We start from the raw sequence: 17,035 nt of genomic DNA, 5'->3' as shown, positions 1-17,035 counted from the left end.
TTCTCAAAATATTAGCATATTGTGATAAAGTTAATTATTTTCCATAATGTAATGATGAAAATTTAACATTCATATATTTTAGATTCATTGCACACTAACTGAAATATTTCAGGTCTTTTATTGTCTTAATACGGATGATTTTTGGCATACAGCTCATGAAAACCCAAAATTCCTATCTCACAAAATTAGCATATTTCATCCGACCAATAAAAGAAAAGTGTTTTTAATACAAAAAATGTCAACCTTCAAATAATCATGTACAGTTATGCACTCAATACTTGGTCGGGAATCCTTTTGCAGAAATGACTGCTTCAATGCGGCGTGGCATGGAGGCAATCAGCCTGTGGCACTGCTGAGGTCTTATGGAGGCCCAGGATGCTTCGATAGCGGCCTTTAGCTCATCCAGAGTGTTGGGTCTTGAGTCTCTCAACGTTCTCTTCACAATATCCCACAGATTCTCTATGGGGTTCAGGTCAGGAGAGTTGGCAGGCCAATTGAGCACAGTGATACCATGGTCAGTAAACCATTTACCAGTGGTTTTGGCACTGTGAGCAGGTGCCAGGTCGTGCTGAAAAATGAAATCTTCATCTCCATAAAGCTTTTCAGCAGATGGAAGCATGAAGTGCTCCAAAATCTCCTGATAGCTAGCTGCATTGACCCTGCCCTTGATAAAACACAGTGGACCAACACCAGCAGCTGACACGGCACCCCAGACCATCACTGACTGTGGGTACTTGACACTGGACTTCTGGCATTTTGGCATTTCCTTCTCCCCAGTCTTCCTCCAGACTCTGGCACCTTGATTTCCGAATGACATGCAGAATTTGCTTTCATCCGAAAAAAGTACTTTGGACCACTGAGCAACAGTCCAGTGCTGCTTCTCTGTAGCCCAGGTCAGGCGCTTCTGCCGCTGTTTCTGGTTCAAAAGTGGCTTGACCTGGGGAATGAGGCACCTGTAGCCCATTTCCTGCACACACCTGTGCACGGTGGCTCTGGATGTTTCTACTCCAGACTCAGTCCACTGCTTCCGCAGGTCCCCCAAGGTCTGGAATCGGCCCTTCTCCACAATCTTCCTCAGGGTCCGGCCACATCTTCTCGTTGTGCAGCGTTTTCTGCCACACTTTTTCCTTCCCACAGACTTCCCACTGAGGTGCCTTGATACAGCACTCTGGGAACAGCCTATTCGTTCAGAAATTTCTTTCTGTGTCTTACCCTCTTGCTTGAGGGCGTCAATAGTGGCCTTCTGGACAGCAGTCAGGTCGGCAGTCTTACCCATGATTGGGGTTTTGAGTGATGAACCAGGCTGGGAGTTTTAAAGGCCTCAGGAATCTTTTGCAGGTGTTTAGAGTTAACTCGTTGATTCAGATGATTAGGTTCATAGCTCGTTTAGAGACCCTTTTAATGATATGCTAATTTTGTGAGATAGGAATTTTGGGTTTTCATGAGCTGTATGCCAAAATCATCCGTATTAAGACAATAAAAGACCTGAAATATTTCAGTTAGTGTGCAATGAATCTAAAATATATGAATGTTAAATTTTCATCATTACATTATAGAAAATAATGAACTTTATCACAATATGCTAATATTTTGAGAAGGACCTGTAGAAGTCTCTGGCTGACAAAGTCTAAAAAATTCAAGAGCTAGGTTCATACAGGACAGTTTTCTGGTTCAATTTACTTTTTATATTGAAATTGTATTGTCAAAGAAAGAATGAAACATACATAGTTCCATATTAAGCTTCAGATGAGCTTCAAAGCTTAATGTGCTGTGGAGGGTATTGATTGAACGCCCACAAATAAAAAAAATTGATGACAAAGCATTCAGAGGGACAAACAGAACAGATCAAGCTTAGTGTGTTATGAACAGTCCTGTTTTTCCTTATGACTAATTTACCTTAGCTGTAAAACACAAAATGAGCCAATAAAGAGAAACTGAAGAAAACATCAATTTATATTCTGGGTACTGACTCACAGTTTTCCCCTTTATGGCTTCACCTTTAAATAATGCAAACATCCTGTTCATCTGTTCCTCTTGCGACAGTGGGCCTGTGCCAAAACCACATCTGAGGGCCGTTAGAACAGTCGGAGCAGGTTGGGGGGTTAATACATACATGCACTCACACATAGACACACACCGGCTGTCTGTGGCGCACTGGTGGGACACATTGCATGCAAAGAGCTGCCTCTAGGAGAACTAGTCCAGCTTGATTCATTGTAGCAAAGTTGTCATTAATTGGGGGGAAAACAAACAAAGAACAAAATGCTCCGGTGTTTGTGAGTCTGCAAATTAACAGCCAATGTCTGCGGTTGATGTAAAAGTGAGAAGACGAGGATGGTTGTAGGAAAAGCACAGAGGGGAATACTTGCCCAAAAATGCTGCAGAGGTTCGAACACAGCAGGAAAGGTAAAGAGTTCAGAACAAGAGGTTAAAAGGTCAAGAAGAGAAGAGAGGGAATTGGAAAGAAACAAGAAAACAGGGTTACACAATATTTTATTCAAGTATGTATCGAATAAGAATATTGCATACAGATTTTCGAAACAGAAAATCAACAGAAATAAACAATTGCCAATATAACATACTTTGTGAAATGAATCTTTATAATATACAAGTTTCACTCTGTGAATTGAATCACTGAAGTACATTAACTTTTTAATGATATTCTAATTTACCGAGATGCAACTGCAAATGCATCATGACAAACAGACTTTCCTTTAGTCCTCAACAAAATTACAATTTGCCTCATGTCACCATTTAAAATTAATATACAAACTTACTTGGAAAGCCTAAGGGCACAAACTGAATCCTGATTGCTTTGAGACAGACTGAGCTAAAGATGAAAAGTTTAAAATTTTCCAAATGCTGCAAGTTTTAAGCATCACTTACTGTCATTGAGATGATGTAAAATAGTGAGCTATTCTTTTTTCAAACAAATTTTCTAGTTTGTACTTTAATAATGAAAGAGTGAATCTCAGATGTTAGAAGTTCTTTTAAGCCCTTCCAACTTTTTTAGCCTGGTTGCAACTTCATTTAATAAAAAGGCTGCCAGAAACAAAACATGATGAAATGTTTTGTGGTCAATGGACTAGTTTCATGTGAGCTCAAAGCATCTGCCAACTGATTTTTAAATGTTAAGAGCACACACTGGGCACCTAAAATGCTTTTTTTCCACAAGACAGCTGGAAACATTGTAAGGTTAGAGAAATGCATGCAAACTGAAACGTAACTTTGCGGATACATAACCTAATGGTCCAAAAAAAATGGAGTCTAATAAGGGCCAGTTACATCTTAATCCAACAATACACAAAGACACACCACATGGAATAAATCCAAACATTGAATAATACTATAAGTTGGGGAGCTTTACTAAAGGGGAAAGTCCAACCTTTTAAGAGAAGTTGCACATACAAATTAGAACTAAGTGGACTTCATTTTAGCTAAGAAGACTGAGCAAAATTACATAATGATCCTCTTGTTAACTATGGAGGACCGATCCTGACAAAATTAAAAATAAAAGCAGAAATATATATATTTTGTTTTTCCTTTTCCTTACATATGCCTTTGTTCTTTTTACATTTCCTCATCTCTCTTTTTCCTTTACCGTATGCATTTCTGCTTCATTATGCAAATGAGGAGGGCTGCCTTCTTCTCTCCAGCTCCTCTCCTATTGGTCAATATACAGGAAGGAGGAGGACCCATCTGCAGGCCGAGGGTGTGTCCCAATTCAGGGGCTGGATCCTTCCAAGTCCGTACTTGTGGGCTGATTACGTCACAGCGCAGCGCGTAAGGTCTGTCAGATGCTGCCGACAAATGTGTCCTTCTTTGGCCCAATTTTAAGGATGCGTTGTGAGTATCCTTCGTGGTCCATCTTTTCCCATGATTCATTGCGGGTCAAAGCGGTTTGGTCAAACAGGGGCAGCCACAGTGGCAAAAGCTGTGAGCAAACTGAAAAATTACACTTTCTGTGACACAAATGAACTTTTACAATGTTTTTAGTGCGGGAATATAACTGTGTAGACGTGAAAAATCGGCTTGATTTATCAAGACGTCGCTTAATTTCAAACGTGCTCCGATGTGTTCAGAGTTTTCCGCTCCGACTGTAGTAACTGCCGGCTTGCCTCAACAGCCCTACCGGCGGTGAGGCGAGCTAGCCCGGTAGAGATCTGACCGGACTATCGGCACTGAGCTCCTGCTGCAAGTCATCACAGTGAACGTTTAACACAAGTGATTTCTAACAGTTTATGTTAGTATTATTTTAATGTATTGTGTCATTTGTTCATGTAAGTTGATTTGACATCACAGGCGATATTAAAGTTAACCTGAATAAATGGACGATTTTATGTAATCCTAACGTATCGCTGGAGAGTGTGATTGAGAATAAATAAGCTTTTAAATATTCATTTTTAATGAAGAAATATGCTATATGTGTTTTTAAAAGTATATTTATAATTCAGCTAGCATTATAATTCATGATTCCAGGTACAGCTGAAGAGAAATACACTTTCAAATGCAAGCACATCTCAGTAAAGAAGTGAAATGTTTGAATGTTCTGCAAATTAAGACAAATGGAAAATAAAAAAATAACTTTTTTTACACTGATATTAAGTAAGATGGTTTTTTTTGTTGTTTTTGTTGTTTAGGGACAAAGGAGCAGACGGGCCAGTTTATTAAGCTCAGGGGTGAGAATGAGCACATTTTTCCTGGAGCTAAAAACTCAGCCACCGTGGCTTGGGGGTACAATAACAACATTCTTTGCACTCAGTTTCTGTCCAGTTTCAAAAACTCCTATCTTTCTAACTTTCATAAATATCCATCCAGTGATTAACATACTTCTTTTGGTTTTCCCTCTTTTCTTTTACTTGTTTAGGACAGTTCTGGAGAAGATGGACCAACAGGGGAAGGTCACTCCCTTGCAGGCCAAAAAAAAGTGGGACAATATGAAAAGAAAATATAAAGTATGTTCAGAACTTCTCATGTCACACACAAATAAAAAAATATTTCTAAAAGTCTTATTGGTTTCTCTGTTAAGTCAACTCTTTTTTTTCTTCCTTCAAACTTTAGGATTGTAAGTATCAAGGGTCAAGAGAGGGAGTCAGTGAAAAGCCCACTGCTGCTACTTGGCCCTGGTTTGTCCTTATGGATGAGGTGGTGGGACAGAGGTCTTCCACAACACCTCTTGTCCTAATTGCCTCCATCCCTGAGGACACTCCAGGGCCAAGCGGAGCGGTGGCCAACCAGACGGAGAAGGAAGACAGTGAGACAGCAGGAAGGGGTCAGAAAAGAAAAATGGACAGAGATGATGTATTTGATCAGGGAGGACATGAGGGCACAGAGAATAGACAGACTGTTTTCCATCTTAGAAAGAATGGTACCAAAATAAGGTGCTATATAATAAATAAATAAATGTTTTGTTCAGATAGTTTCTTAAAGTTTTAAGCTGTTCTAATAAATTTCTAAATTGTTTTTGTCACCAATGTATTTTATTTCCATTTGACCCAACAATACATCAACTTCATTTAAATTTCTAAACACAGTTTATTTTGAAAATTACAAATTGCATTTTAAACAGAATGTGGAAAAAAACAACATTTTTGTACCTCCAAGCTGAGATTTGCTTGCATTTGAAAGTGTATTTCTCTTCAGCTGTACCTGGATTCACGAATTATAATGCTAGCTTAATTATAAATATACTTTTAAAACACATATAGCATATTTCTTCATCAAAAATGAATATTTAAAAGCTTATTTATTCTCAATCACACTCTCCAGCGATACATTAGGATTACATAAAATCGTCCATTTATTCAGGTTAACTTTAATATCGCCTGTAATGTCAAATCGACTTACATGAACAAATGACAATACATTAAAATAATACTAGCATAAACTGTTAGAAATCACTTGTGTTTAACGTTCACTGTGATGACTGGCAGCAGGAGCTCAGTGCCGATAGTCCGGTCAGATCTCTACCGGGCTAGCTCGCTCCACCGCCGGTAGGGCTGTCAAGGCAAGCCGGCAGTTACTATGGTGGGAGCGGAAAACTCTGACCACATCGGAGCACGTTTGAAATTAAGCGACGTCTTGATAAATCAAGCCGATTTTTCACGTCTACACAGTTATATTCCCGCACTAAAAACATTGTAAAAGTTCATTTGTGTCACAGAAAGTGTAATTTTTCACAGTTTACTCACAGCTTTTGCCACTGTGGTCCGCCATGGCTGCCCCTCTTTGACCAAACCGCTTCGACCCGCAATGAATCATGGGAAAAGATGGACCGCGAAGGATACTCACAACTCATCCTTCAAATTGGGCCAAAGAAGGACACATTTGTCGGCAGCATCTGACAGACCTTACGCGCTGCGCTGTGACGTAATCAGCCCACAAGTACGGACTTGGAAGGATCCAGCCCCTGAATTGGGACACACCCTCGGCCTGCAGATGGATCCTCCTCCTTCCTGTATATTGACCAATAGGAGAGGAGCTGGAGAGAAGAAGGCAGCCCTCCTCATTTGCATAATGAAGCCGAAATGCATACGGTAAAGGAAAAAGAGAGATGAGGAAATGTAAAAAGAACAAAGGCATGTGTAAGGAAAAGGAAAAACAAAATATATATATTTCTGCTTTTATTTTAAATTTTGTCAGGATCGGTCCACCAAAGTTAACATGCACATCTAAAGAAAATACCTGAGTTAAAACTTCCTATGTACATGGTTCCAACACCTTTTTTCATGCCAAACTCCACAGTCTTTCAAATTCTAATTTTCAGAGTTTTCAGTTCAGTTTCTGAGTATAATTACAAACGTGACCTGTGAAGGTACAAAGGATATTCGAACAGAGGTTAGAATATGTACTAAAAGATATTTGGGCCAAATTAGACAGTGAGACAGGAAATAAAGTCTGTAAATACAAACATTTTTACATACTCTATTTTCTATTCCATGCTTATCCAGACTTGGGGCCTCATGTATGCACAGAATGTCCTTTTTCATGCAAGGTCATAAAACCGAGGAAAAGTCAACAACCACACGTCAACTTCATAGTTGTTGTTGTTGTTGGGGAAACAGAAGGTATGCTGTGAAACTGTTGATTTGAAATCAATGATCATACATATGAAAGGCTAATGATGCATCCACCATGTGAATTCTCATGAGTTGCACAAAAGTGGATGAAATAATACAAAATACGGATGAAAACACAATCCCTAAGGGATTTTTACAGTGTTGGGGGCACAACGTGGCAAGAGTCACCTATGTGAGGCACAGATGCAACTAACCATCGTTTTGGTCGGGTAACTTTGTTAAATTCCCCATTCATTCCTTCTAATGAACAACTTAGTTGGGCAAAGACAACAAGCTGGCATTGGTATGGGATGGATTGCGGCTAGTTGGGTTAATTCATTTGTGTGTCTTAACTTTTTTTCTTTCTTTTTTGATTTTCTTGGTATAGAAAACAAAAACGGTCTATTCCTAGCAACAAGTACCAGAACTTGGGTCACCCTTTATTTGGATATTATCTTTTTATTACTTGGATACTTGTGATTCTATTTACTATGAAATAAAAAAAGGGCAGAAGTATAATTATCATAAGATGGATACTATGTTTTTGGCCATGTTACATTTTCCACTTTAAGAAGATTTCAGTAAAAATCCGTCTGCATCAACTGCTGGAGGGCCAAACATGTACCATGTTTGAGTTGTCAAATTGGCTGATTTTGAACACCTCTGATCTAAGCTGTGTATTATATTAATTGAAGAGATTCTGAACATAAAAATATAACCAGTTGTCCAAAACTTTTTTTTTTTTTTTTTACAAGCCTCTTCCTTACGTAGGAGCCCTCCAAAATCATATTCCTTATATATAGACATGGTTTTTGATCATGCAGACAGGACAATCACGTGTAGTGCATATTTACACTATTTCCATTTGCAGATATTAATTTGGGGTTATCAAGATAGGACTCCTTCATTTGTGTTCAATTCTGTCTTAATTGGGATTTACGAAAGAACTGTGCTTGGGTCTGTGTGTAAACAACCCATCATACAGTTGGATATGTGAACCGGCTGGCTCAGTTATGGTTAAGGTGCAAACACACCCTCCATTTCTGCTACCTGTATGACCCCTTCTCTTTTCCAATGGTTATAATCAGTCTGACAGAGGGAGGTATCCCAATCCTTGTGGTTTTTAGTATAACAATGACCATCAGTGGGACCCTTTGTGAGGTGCCTTGAGATGACGTTGTTGTAAATAAGCGCCGTTTAACTGAATAATCTGAACTGAAACTATCTGTGTAGTTATGCTGCTATAGGCTTAGGCTGCTGGAGGACATAATGACCACTTTCACCCTCTTCGCTACATTCTCAACACTACTCTCCAATTTTGCATTATTTGCTGTTATTTCAGCTTTTAACCTTGTTCTCTCTTTTCTCTTCCTAGAAGCTACACCTGGCCTGGCTCTGTGTCTGCCTGTGACACCTTTCTGGAGAGGGGAATTGTCCGAGCTTCTGCTGGCAACAACTTAATGCTCACCCTCTACCGATGATCCACATAGCCCTGTCTTTAAGTGTTTAACCCTTTCTCTCTCCTAGACATGGAAATTGACTGAGCTTTTACTGTAACTAATTATATGTGCTCTCTTTCAGACTCTAACCTTGAAAACTGGCTCAGAGTTTATCTGTTCTTTCTTTCTAGGTGAAACGACTAAAGGAGCTACATCCATTAACATTTACTTTTCCTTCCCATAGAAAGTACTCCTGGATCAGTGCTTCTTTGTTCTCTTTGTGTCTCTGCTCTGTTCTCTCAAACCCCCAGTCGGTCGTGGCAGATGGCCGCTCACACTGAGCCTGGTTCTGCTGGAGGTTTCTTCCTGTTAAAAGGGAGTTTTTCCTCTCCGCTGTTGCTACATGCATGCTCAGTATGAGGGATTGCTGCAAAGTCAACGCCAGTGACTGTCCACTGTCTCTACATGCTCATCCGGGAGGAGTGAATGCTGCAAGTCACTGACTGGATGCAATCTGCTGGGTTTCCTTAGATAGAAAAACATTTTATCCAATTTGAATAAATAACTGAATCTGACTGCACTGTTCAATTGTTAGGATTAATTGGAGTGTATGTACCTGACTGTTGTGAAATGCCTTGAGACGACATGTGTTGTGAATTGGCGCTATATAAATAAAACTGAATTGAATTGAATTGAATATGTTTGTGCATGTAGTTTTCTCTATTTTAGCATACAGTACACAATCCAAGCAACTCTTGGTACAAGAGGCCCCTGGAAAATACTTAACCGAAATTCCATACTTTTCCAGACAGTGTTGGAAACCTGTTGTGTGAAAGGGGACTGGAAGATTTCCTGGTGCTGATGTTTCCTGAAAAAATATTTTCAACAGCACCACAGATGAGGGCACATTTAAATTTAGAAATACCAGTAACAACTGTGTAGATGAATATGGGCATTCATTTTGTTTTTTCCAGGCGTCGTTAATTAATGGACAGGATCCATGACTTTGGACAAACAGTGCTAGCACTTAACTCCCATCAAGTACTGTTTAACTAACCTCTGTAAAGATAAGTAGTAAGTAAAACTGAATGTGATAACATAGAAAAGGTGACAGTATTTTAGCTGTGATGTGAATATTAACTTACATTTTGCTTGGGTTATTGTGTCGCCTATTGTTGCACGGATGTAATGCATGCTGTAGTTTGGTAGGACCAGGGCGAGGCTGGGAAAGGAAAAAAAGGAAAAAAACAAAATACTTTTACTAGTTTTCAGAAAAATATCCAATTCTCTCAGCCTGTATTTAGTACAAACCTGAAATTTGTTTAATATGCTGTCTGCGTGCAATGCGCCTGTTTTTCCTTTAATTAACTTATGTGCACTATCATTACCCACGAAGAATTTCCTTATTTCTATGCACATCTCCAAGTCCAAAACAAGCACTTACTGAATTTCATAAGTTTCTCATAATGTACATTTATGTAATATTTATGATTAAGGTCTGTATAAGTAATATCTTACAGTGAGCTTTGTAGATTTTTAGGCTGATACATAATTAACAGAATGAAGTTCCCTTGCTGAACAGCGATGATTGTGCCAAGAAATATCTGGAGAGATTTAACAGATGGAGGAAATGTTAACAAGTGTTGATGTAGCATGAGATGACCCCATATTAGACCATAGAAACAGAGCACTGTAAATAAAAATGATGACTATGGTAGTTTTTTTTTCTGTCAGCAGTACAGAGAGAAGTATGCAACAGGAAATGAAACAGGAAAATGCTCTAGCAAACGCATTCAAGTACAGATTTTTTTGCTATAGTATGCAATAGCCTAAGAGGGCTTTAGAAGGACCTGCCTTTTCACCAATCCTACCAATGGCTATGGGAGTGGGTTTTGATTTTTCGTGCTGAAAGGTACCATCTCCACAAACAGCATACAGTAGGCTTTGACTCCAGCTTCAATAAAGTTAAATGAAGCTGACAGTCTCTTACAGTGTAAGACTGGAGGTAGTTATTGAAAAGTACCTGTGCGTGTCAGTAAATGTAGAATATCAATAAAAAATAATTCTAATAATTTAATTCAAAAAGAGAATCTCTTGTGTTGATTCATTACACAGTGTGAAATATTTAATGTGACTTTGTTAATTTGGATGTTTACAGTTTACAGCTACTGAAAATTCAAAATGTAGTTTCTCTCAATATTTTAATATAATTGTAAACCAAAAATATATTTTTAATACAAAAATGTTAGAGCCTAAACAGTTATAGGGAAGACTGCTGACTTGACAATCAACTAGCAAACAGTCATCAATACTCTCCAAAAAGGAGGGTAAGCCACAAAACATTAATGCTAAAAAAGGTAGCTGTACAGAATGCTGTATTTCAGTATATTCATTCATTCAACTCATTCAAGTTAAGTGGAAGAAAAACGTGTGGTGGAAAAAGGTGCACAAGCAACAGGATTAACAGTCTTGAGAGGATTGTGGAGCAAAGTCCATTTAAGAATTTGGGAAAGATTCACAGGGCATGGACTGCAGGTGAAACCAGAGCTCCAAAAGCCACCCCACACAGACATATCTAGGAAATGGGCTATAACTGTCACATTCCTTGTGTTCTTGACACCAGAAGCATAGTAGCTGGACTAAGGAAACAAATGACTGGATATTTGCTCTGTGCTCCAGAGTCCTCTTTTCTGACATAAGCATATTTTATAATTCATTGGTCCCAGATCCCTTCGGTCCCAGATCAAGGTTCCAGAGTCTGGAGAAAAATTGGAGATGCTCACACTGCCGTCAGTTACCAATACCTGCTTTAATGACCATGGTATTACTGCACCTGATTGACTCTCCTGACCTAAACTCCATAGAGAAACCACAGGGTATTTTATTAATCTCAAACAAAACAAAACAAAATTTCCCTTTTTGAATTGAATTACTGAAATAAATGATATTCTAATTTATGGAGATGCAACACTAGTTGCCAGGTGACTGAAGAGTTTTAAAAGACCCCAAAATGTTTTATTTTTAATTTAGTGGTAATTATTTGTTACTCATATTCTTAAAATTCACATTTGAGAAACTTTTTCTTCAATGTAACAACTAAATTTAAACTTGGTAACAATTTATAATGGAAGTTTTGAATTGATCCAATGATTTATTAATGCTTGATTCATGAGTGTGCATGCAGTTTAAAGTTTTACCTGTAGTCTGTCCCCTTCACAGGAGCAAAGGTGTAGGTCCTCTGACCTTGGTCAATGTAGCGCTTAAATGATGACGTTACAGTCAGTTAACAGGCTTCCAAAGAAAAGGAGGTTTAAACTCAGTCAACAAATTACCTCATCTTGGGATTTCACCAGTGTAAATATAGTGTAATTTCCTGTTTCTCCATCAATCATTTTACTTCTTATCTGTGAAAAAATAAACACAAAAAAGCAATCATCATATAACCAAATATTCATATATGTATACATATACAGGTCCTTCTCAAAATATTAGCATATTGTGATAAAGTTCATTATTTTCCATAATGTCATGATGAAAATTTAACATTCATATATTTTAGATTCATTGCACACTAACTGAAATATTTCAGGTCTTTTATTGTCTTAATACGGATGATTTTGGCATACAGCTCATGAAAACCCAAAATTCCTATCTCACAAAATTAGCATATTTCATCCGACCAATAAAAGAAAAGTGTTTTTAATACAAACAACGTCAACCTTCAAATAATCATGTACAGTTATGCACTCAATACTTGGTCGGGAATCCTTTTGCAGAAATCACTGCTTCAATGCGGCGTGGCATGGAGGCAATCAACCTGTGGCACTGCTGAGGTCTTATGGAGGCCCAGGATGCTTCGATAGTGGCCTTTAGCTCATCCAGAGTGTTGGGTCTTGAGTCTCTCAACGTTCTCTTCACAATATCCCACAGATTCTCTATGGGGTTCAGGTCAGGAGAGTTGGCAGGCCAATTGAGCACAGTGATACCATGGTCAGTAAACCATTTACCAGTGGTTTTGGCACTGTGAGCAGGTGCCAGGTCATGCTGAAAAATGAAATCTTCATCTCCATAAAGCTTTTCAGCAGATGGAAGCATGAAGTGCTCCAAAATCTCCTGATAGCTAGCTGCATTGACCCTGATCTTGATAAAACACAGTGGACCAACACCAGCAGCTGACACGGCACCCAGACCATCACTGACTGTGGGTACTTGACACTGGACTTCTGGCATTTTGGCATTTCCTTCTCCCCAGTCTTCCTCCAGACTCTGGCACCTTGATTTCCGAATGACATGCAGTATTTGCTTTCATCCGAAAAAAGTACTTTGGACCACTGAGCAACAGTCCAGTGCTGCTTCTCTGTAGCCCAGGTCAGGCGCTTCTGCCGCTGTTTCTGGTTCAAAAGTGGCTTGACCTGGGGAATGAGGCACCTGTAGCCCATTTCCTACACATGCCTGTGCACGGTGGCTCTAGATGCTTCTACTCCAGACTCAGTCCACTGCTTCCGCAGGTCCCCCAAGGTCTGGAATCGGCCCTTCTCCACAATCTTCCTCAGGGTCCGGTCACCTCTTCTCGTTGTGCAGCGTTTTCTGCCACACTTTTTCCTTCCCACAGACTTCCCACTGAGGTGCCTTGATACAGCACTCTGGGAACAGCCTATTCGTTCAGAAATTTATTTCTGTGTCTTACCCTCTTGCTTGAGGGTGTCAATAGTGGCCTTCTGGACAGCAGTCAGGTCGGCAGTCTTACCCATGATTGGGGTTTTGAGTGATGAACCAGGCTGGGAGTTTTAAAGGCCTCAGGAATCTTTTGTAGGTGTTTAGAGTTAACTCGTTGATTCAGATGATTAGGTTCATAGCTCGTTTAGAGACCCTTTTAATGACATGCTAATTTTGTGAGATAGGAATTTTGGGTTTTCATGAGCTGTATGCCAAAATCATCCGTATTAAGACAATAAAAGACCTGAAATATTTCAGTTAGTGTCCAATGAATCTAAAATATATGAATGTTAAATTTTCATCATGACATTATGGAAAATAATGAACTTTATCACAACATGCTAATATTTTGAGAAGGACCTGTATACACTGCTGAAAAAAATAAAGGGAACACTTAAACAACACAATATAACTCCAAGTAAATCAAACTTCTGTGAAATCAAACTGTCCACTTAGGAAGCAACACTGATTGGCAATCAATTTCTCATGCTGTTGTGTAAATGGAATAGACAACAGGGGGAAATATTTGGCAATTAGCAAGACACATTCAATAAAGGAGTGGTTCTGCAGGTGGGGACCACAGACAATTTCTCAGTACCTATGCTTTCTGGCTAATGTTGTGGTCACTTCAATTCAATTCAATTCAAATTCAAAAATACTTTATTAATCCCAAAGGGATTAAAGTACATGTAGAAGGGTCTAGGGCTGAGGTGGAAGATAAAAAATGTGAGGTGTTACTGGACAGCTGTGGGTCCTGTGGGTCAAAGGAGGGTGGGATGTCTGTTTGGCTGTGAGCAGGAGAGGAGGATGCGAAGCTTGTTTCTGAACTGAACCTATTGAAGAATACGTTCAGTTCATTGGCTCTGTCCAGACGTCCATCGGTCTGATCATCCTTCTGCTTGAAGCCTGTGATCTTCTTCATCCTTGTCCACACATCTCTGATATTGTTTTGCTGGAGCTTGCTCTCCAGCTTCTTCTTGTACACCTCCTTGTTGTCTCTTATCTTGACTTTAAGTTGCTTCTGTAAACTCCTCAATAATTATCTGTCTCCCTCTCTGAAGGCTCTTTTTTTCTTGTTAAGCAGGTCCTTCAGGTCACTGGTGATCCAAGGTTTGTTATTGGGGAAGCATCTCACGGTTCTGGTGGGGATGATGTTATCCACACAGAAGTTTATATAGTTGGTAACACACTCAGTCATGGCATTGATGTCCTCTCCATGTGGCTGGCACAGTGCACCCCAGTCTGTAGTCTCAAAGCAACCTTGCAGAGCTTCTTCAGCTTCCTGTGACCATTTTCTCACAGTCCTCTTTATTACGAAGTGTAGCAGAGTTAAATCACCAGAAATTGCCACAAAAGCATTGGGGTTTTGTGTCTGTGGCTTAGCAACACCTGAGCTGATGGCATCACATGCAGTGTCGGCAACAGCGGAAGGTGGAACGTAAACTGTTGCCAAAATAACACTGGTGAACTCTCTGGGTAAATAATATGGACGGAAACTTACTGCCAAATGTTCAATATCTGGACTGCAGAGTTGACACTTCACAGTAACATGTCCTGGATTACACCATCTGTTGTTCACAAGTACTGCCAGTCCACCTCCTTTACATTTGCCGCTCCTCTTTAAATCTCTGTCTGCTCGTATGGTTAAAAAGCCCGGCAGAGAGACGCTGGAGTCGGGGATATGATCCTGCAGCCATGTCTCAGTAAAACACATGATACTGCATGCCCGGTACTCTGGCTGGGTCCTTTGTAGGGCTTGGAGTTCATCCAACGTGTTTCCCAACAATCTCACATTGCCCATCATAATCGACGGAAGAAATGGTTTGAACTTAATCCTTCTCTCTCTTCTCTTAGCTCCTGCTCTGCATCTACGGCGTCTCCTTTTCAACTCATCAGGGATTTGGGGTTGTAGTTGAAGTATTATTTGAGCTTTTGAGATATTAATCAGCTGCTCTCGGTTGTAAAAAACAACCCTGTTGCCATGGCAATGCATCATAACAAATGTCCAAAAATAGAAAGTATTAAGAAAAATCTTCCAAGCTGCACAGCATCCGACACCGGAGTGGACAGTCGTCCAAAAAAAATCAACTGTATCCACCACAAGAGGAATAGTTCCCAAAAAGAATAAATCAGAATCAAAAGTAACAGAGCTACTCCAACCTGCTGCCACCTTGAGCGGCGCAATTCTAGAACTTTTGAATGTTGGTGCTTTCACACTCGTGGTAGCATGAGACGGATTCTACAACCCATTTCTTTGGAGGGCAGCATGACCCTCCATGTGCTCACCAGAGGTAGCCTGACTGCCATTAGGTACCCAGATGAGATCCTCACACCCCTTGTGAGACCATATGCTGGTGGGGATGGCCCTGGGTTCCTCCTAATGCAGGACAATGCTAGACCTCATGTGGCCGGAGTGTGTCAGCAGTTCCTGCAAGATGAAGACATTGAAGCTATGGACTGGCCCGCCCGTTCCCCAAACCTGAATCCGATTGAGCACATCTGGGACATCATGTCTCGCTCCATCCACCAACGTCATGTTGCACCACAGACTGTCCAGCAGTTGGCGGATGCTTTAGTCCAGGTCTGGGAGGAGATCCCTCAGGAGACCATCTGCCGTCTCATCAGGAGCATGTCCAGGCGTTGTAGGGAGGTCATACAGACACATGGAGGCCACACACAATACTGAGCCTCGTTTTGACATGTTGTAAGGACAATACATCAAAGTTGGATCAGCCTGTAGTGTGTTTTTCCACTTTAATGTTGTGTGTGACGCCAAATCCAGGCCTCCATTGGTTAATAAATTTGATTTCCATTGATGATTTTTGTGTGATTTTGTTGTCAGCACATTCAACTTTGTACAGAACAAAGCATTCAATGAGAATATTCAATTCATTCAGATCTAGGATGTGTTATTTGAGCGTTCCCTTTATTTTTCGAGCAGTGTATATATATATATATATATATATATATATATATATATATATATGTATGTATGTGTGTATATATATATACACATACATACACACACACACACACAGACACACACACACATTTAACATGTACACAGCAGCTAGTGAGGTTTGATTTTAAATTAGAAAACATATATGGGCTTCAAACCTCCACTTTTATGTCATTCTCCAATTCTGCATCCAGAAAGTCGAGTGTGACAGGTTCATCAAACTTGGCAGTCTGTGAAAAAATTTACAAAAAGATTTTTGTTGATCAGTTTGTCAGGTATGAAGACAAAAATTGAACAGAAAACGGCAGGTACTGATATGCTTCCAATAGCAGGTTTTGATACTCTGCAGTCTTAAAGAGGGAAATAATTATGGACAAATGGCATGTAAAATATCTGCAACTACTCTTCATAATATTTATTTATAAAAAGCATATTTCTCAAATGTCACAGAAAAACATTTTACCAAGCGAATAAATATAATCTTGCAACCAGATAAAACTAAGAAAAAACTAAGAATTTTAAAGTTTGCCAAATGATATAAAGACAAAACAATTCAATCTTGTTCTGCAGGAAAACACTGGACTGCTAAGCAAAGTGCAACATATGGAACAACAAAAAGTGGCTTTGCTAAAAACACAACCTCAAAGCAATGTAGAAAGACAATTTTCTTCAGGGGGACATTAAGTAAATTTGGTACTTGCAGCATTAACTATCTCTGCATGTGTCAACAGTAAGTTTCCTGCAAAATTTACAATGGCTTGCAAAAGCATCCATAACCCTTTTTCCCATTTTGTGACATAACCACAAACTTCAATGTATTTTACTGGGATTTCATGCAAGTACCTCTTACTCTGATCCTCCAA

The 17,035-nt window shown here is 39.6% G+C and overlaps 1 protein-coding gene across 4 annotated transcripts in view; it reads right to left on the bottom strand.

The window, feature by feature from the left end:
* Window positions 1-17,035, bottom strand: part of LOC124882862 (voltage-dependent calcium channel subunit alpha-2/delta-1-like) — a 158,068-nt gene that overhangs the window by 32,298 nt on the left and 108,735 nt on the right. For 3 of the 4 annotated variants that reach the window (XM_047389466.1, XM_047389467.1, XM_047389469.1), the window contains 4 exons: window positions 16,331-16,402; window positions 11,830-11,901; window positions 11,695-11,756; window positions 9,643-9,719 (listed from right to left, as the gene is read on the bottom strand). In XM_047389466.1, the coding sequence (XP_047245422.1) occupies window positions 9,643-9,719; window positions 11,695-11,756; window positions 11,830-11,901; window positions 16,331-16,402 (283 nt within the window). Of the gene's footprint in view, window positions 1-2,369; window positions 2,379-9,642; window positions 9,720-11,694; window positions 11,757-11,829; window positions 11,902-16,330; window positions 16,403-17,035 lie in introns of all 4 variants that reach the window. The other variant, XM_047389468.1, reaches the window with a different exon arrangement.

Source organism: Girardinichthys multiradiatus, chromosome 17, assembly GCF_021462225.1.
Source record: "Girardinichthys multiradiatus isolate DD_20200921_A chromosome 17, DD_fGirMul_XY1, whole genome shotgun sequence".
NCBI lineage: Eukaryota > Metazoa > Chordata > Actinopteri > Cyprinodontiformes > Goodeidae > Girardinichthys > Girardinichthys multiradiatus.
Note: the sequence above shows the minus strand (reverse complement) of the source record. Positions and strands in the feature narration are given on the sequence as shown.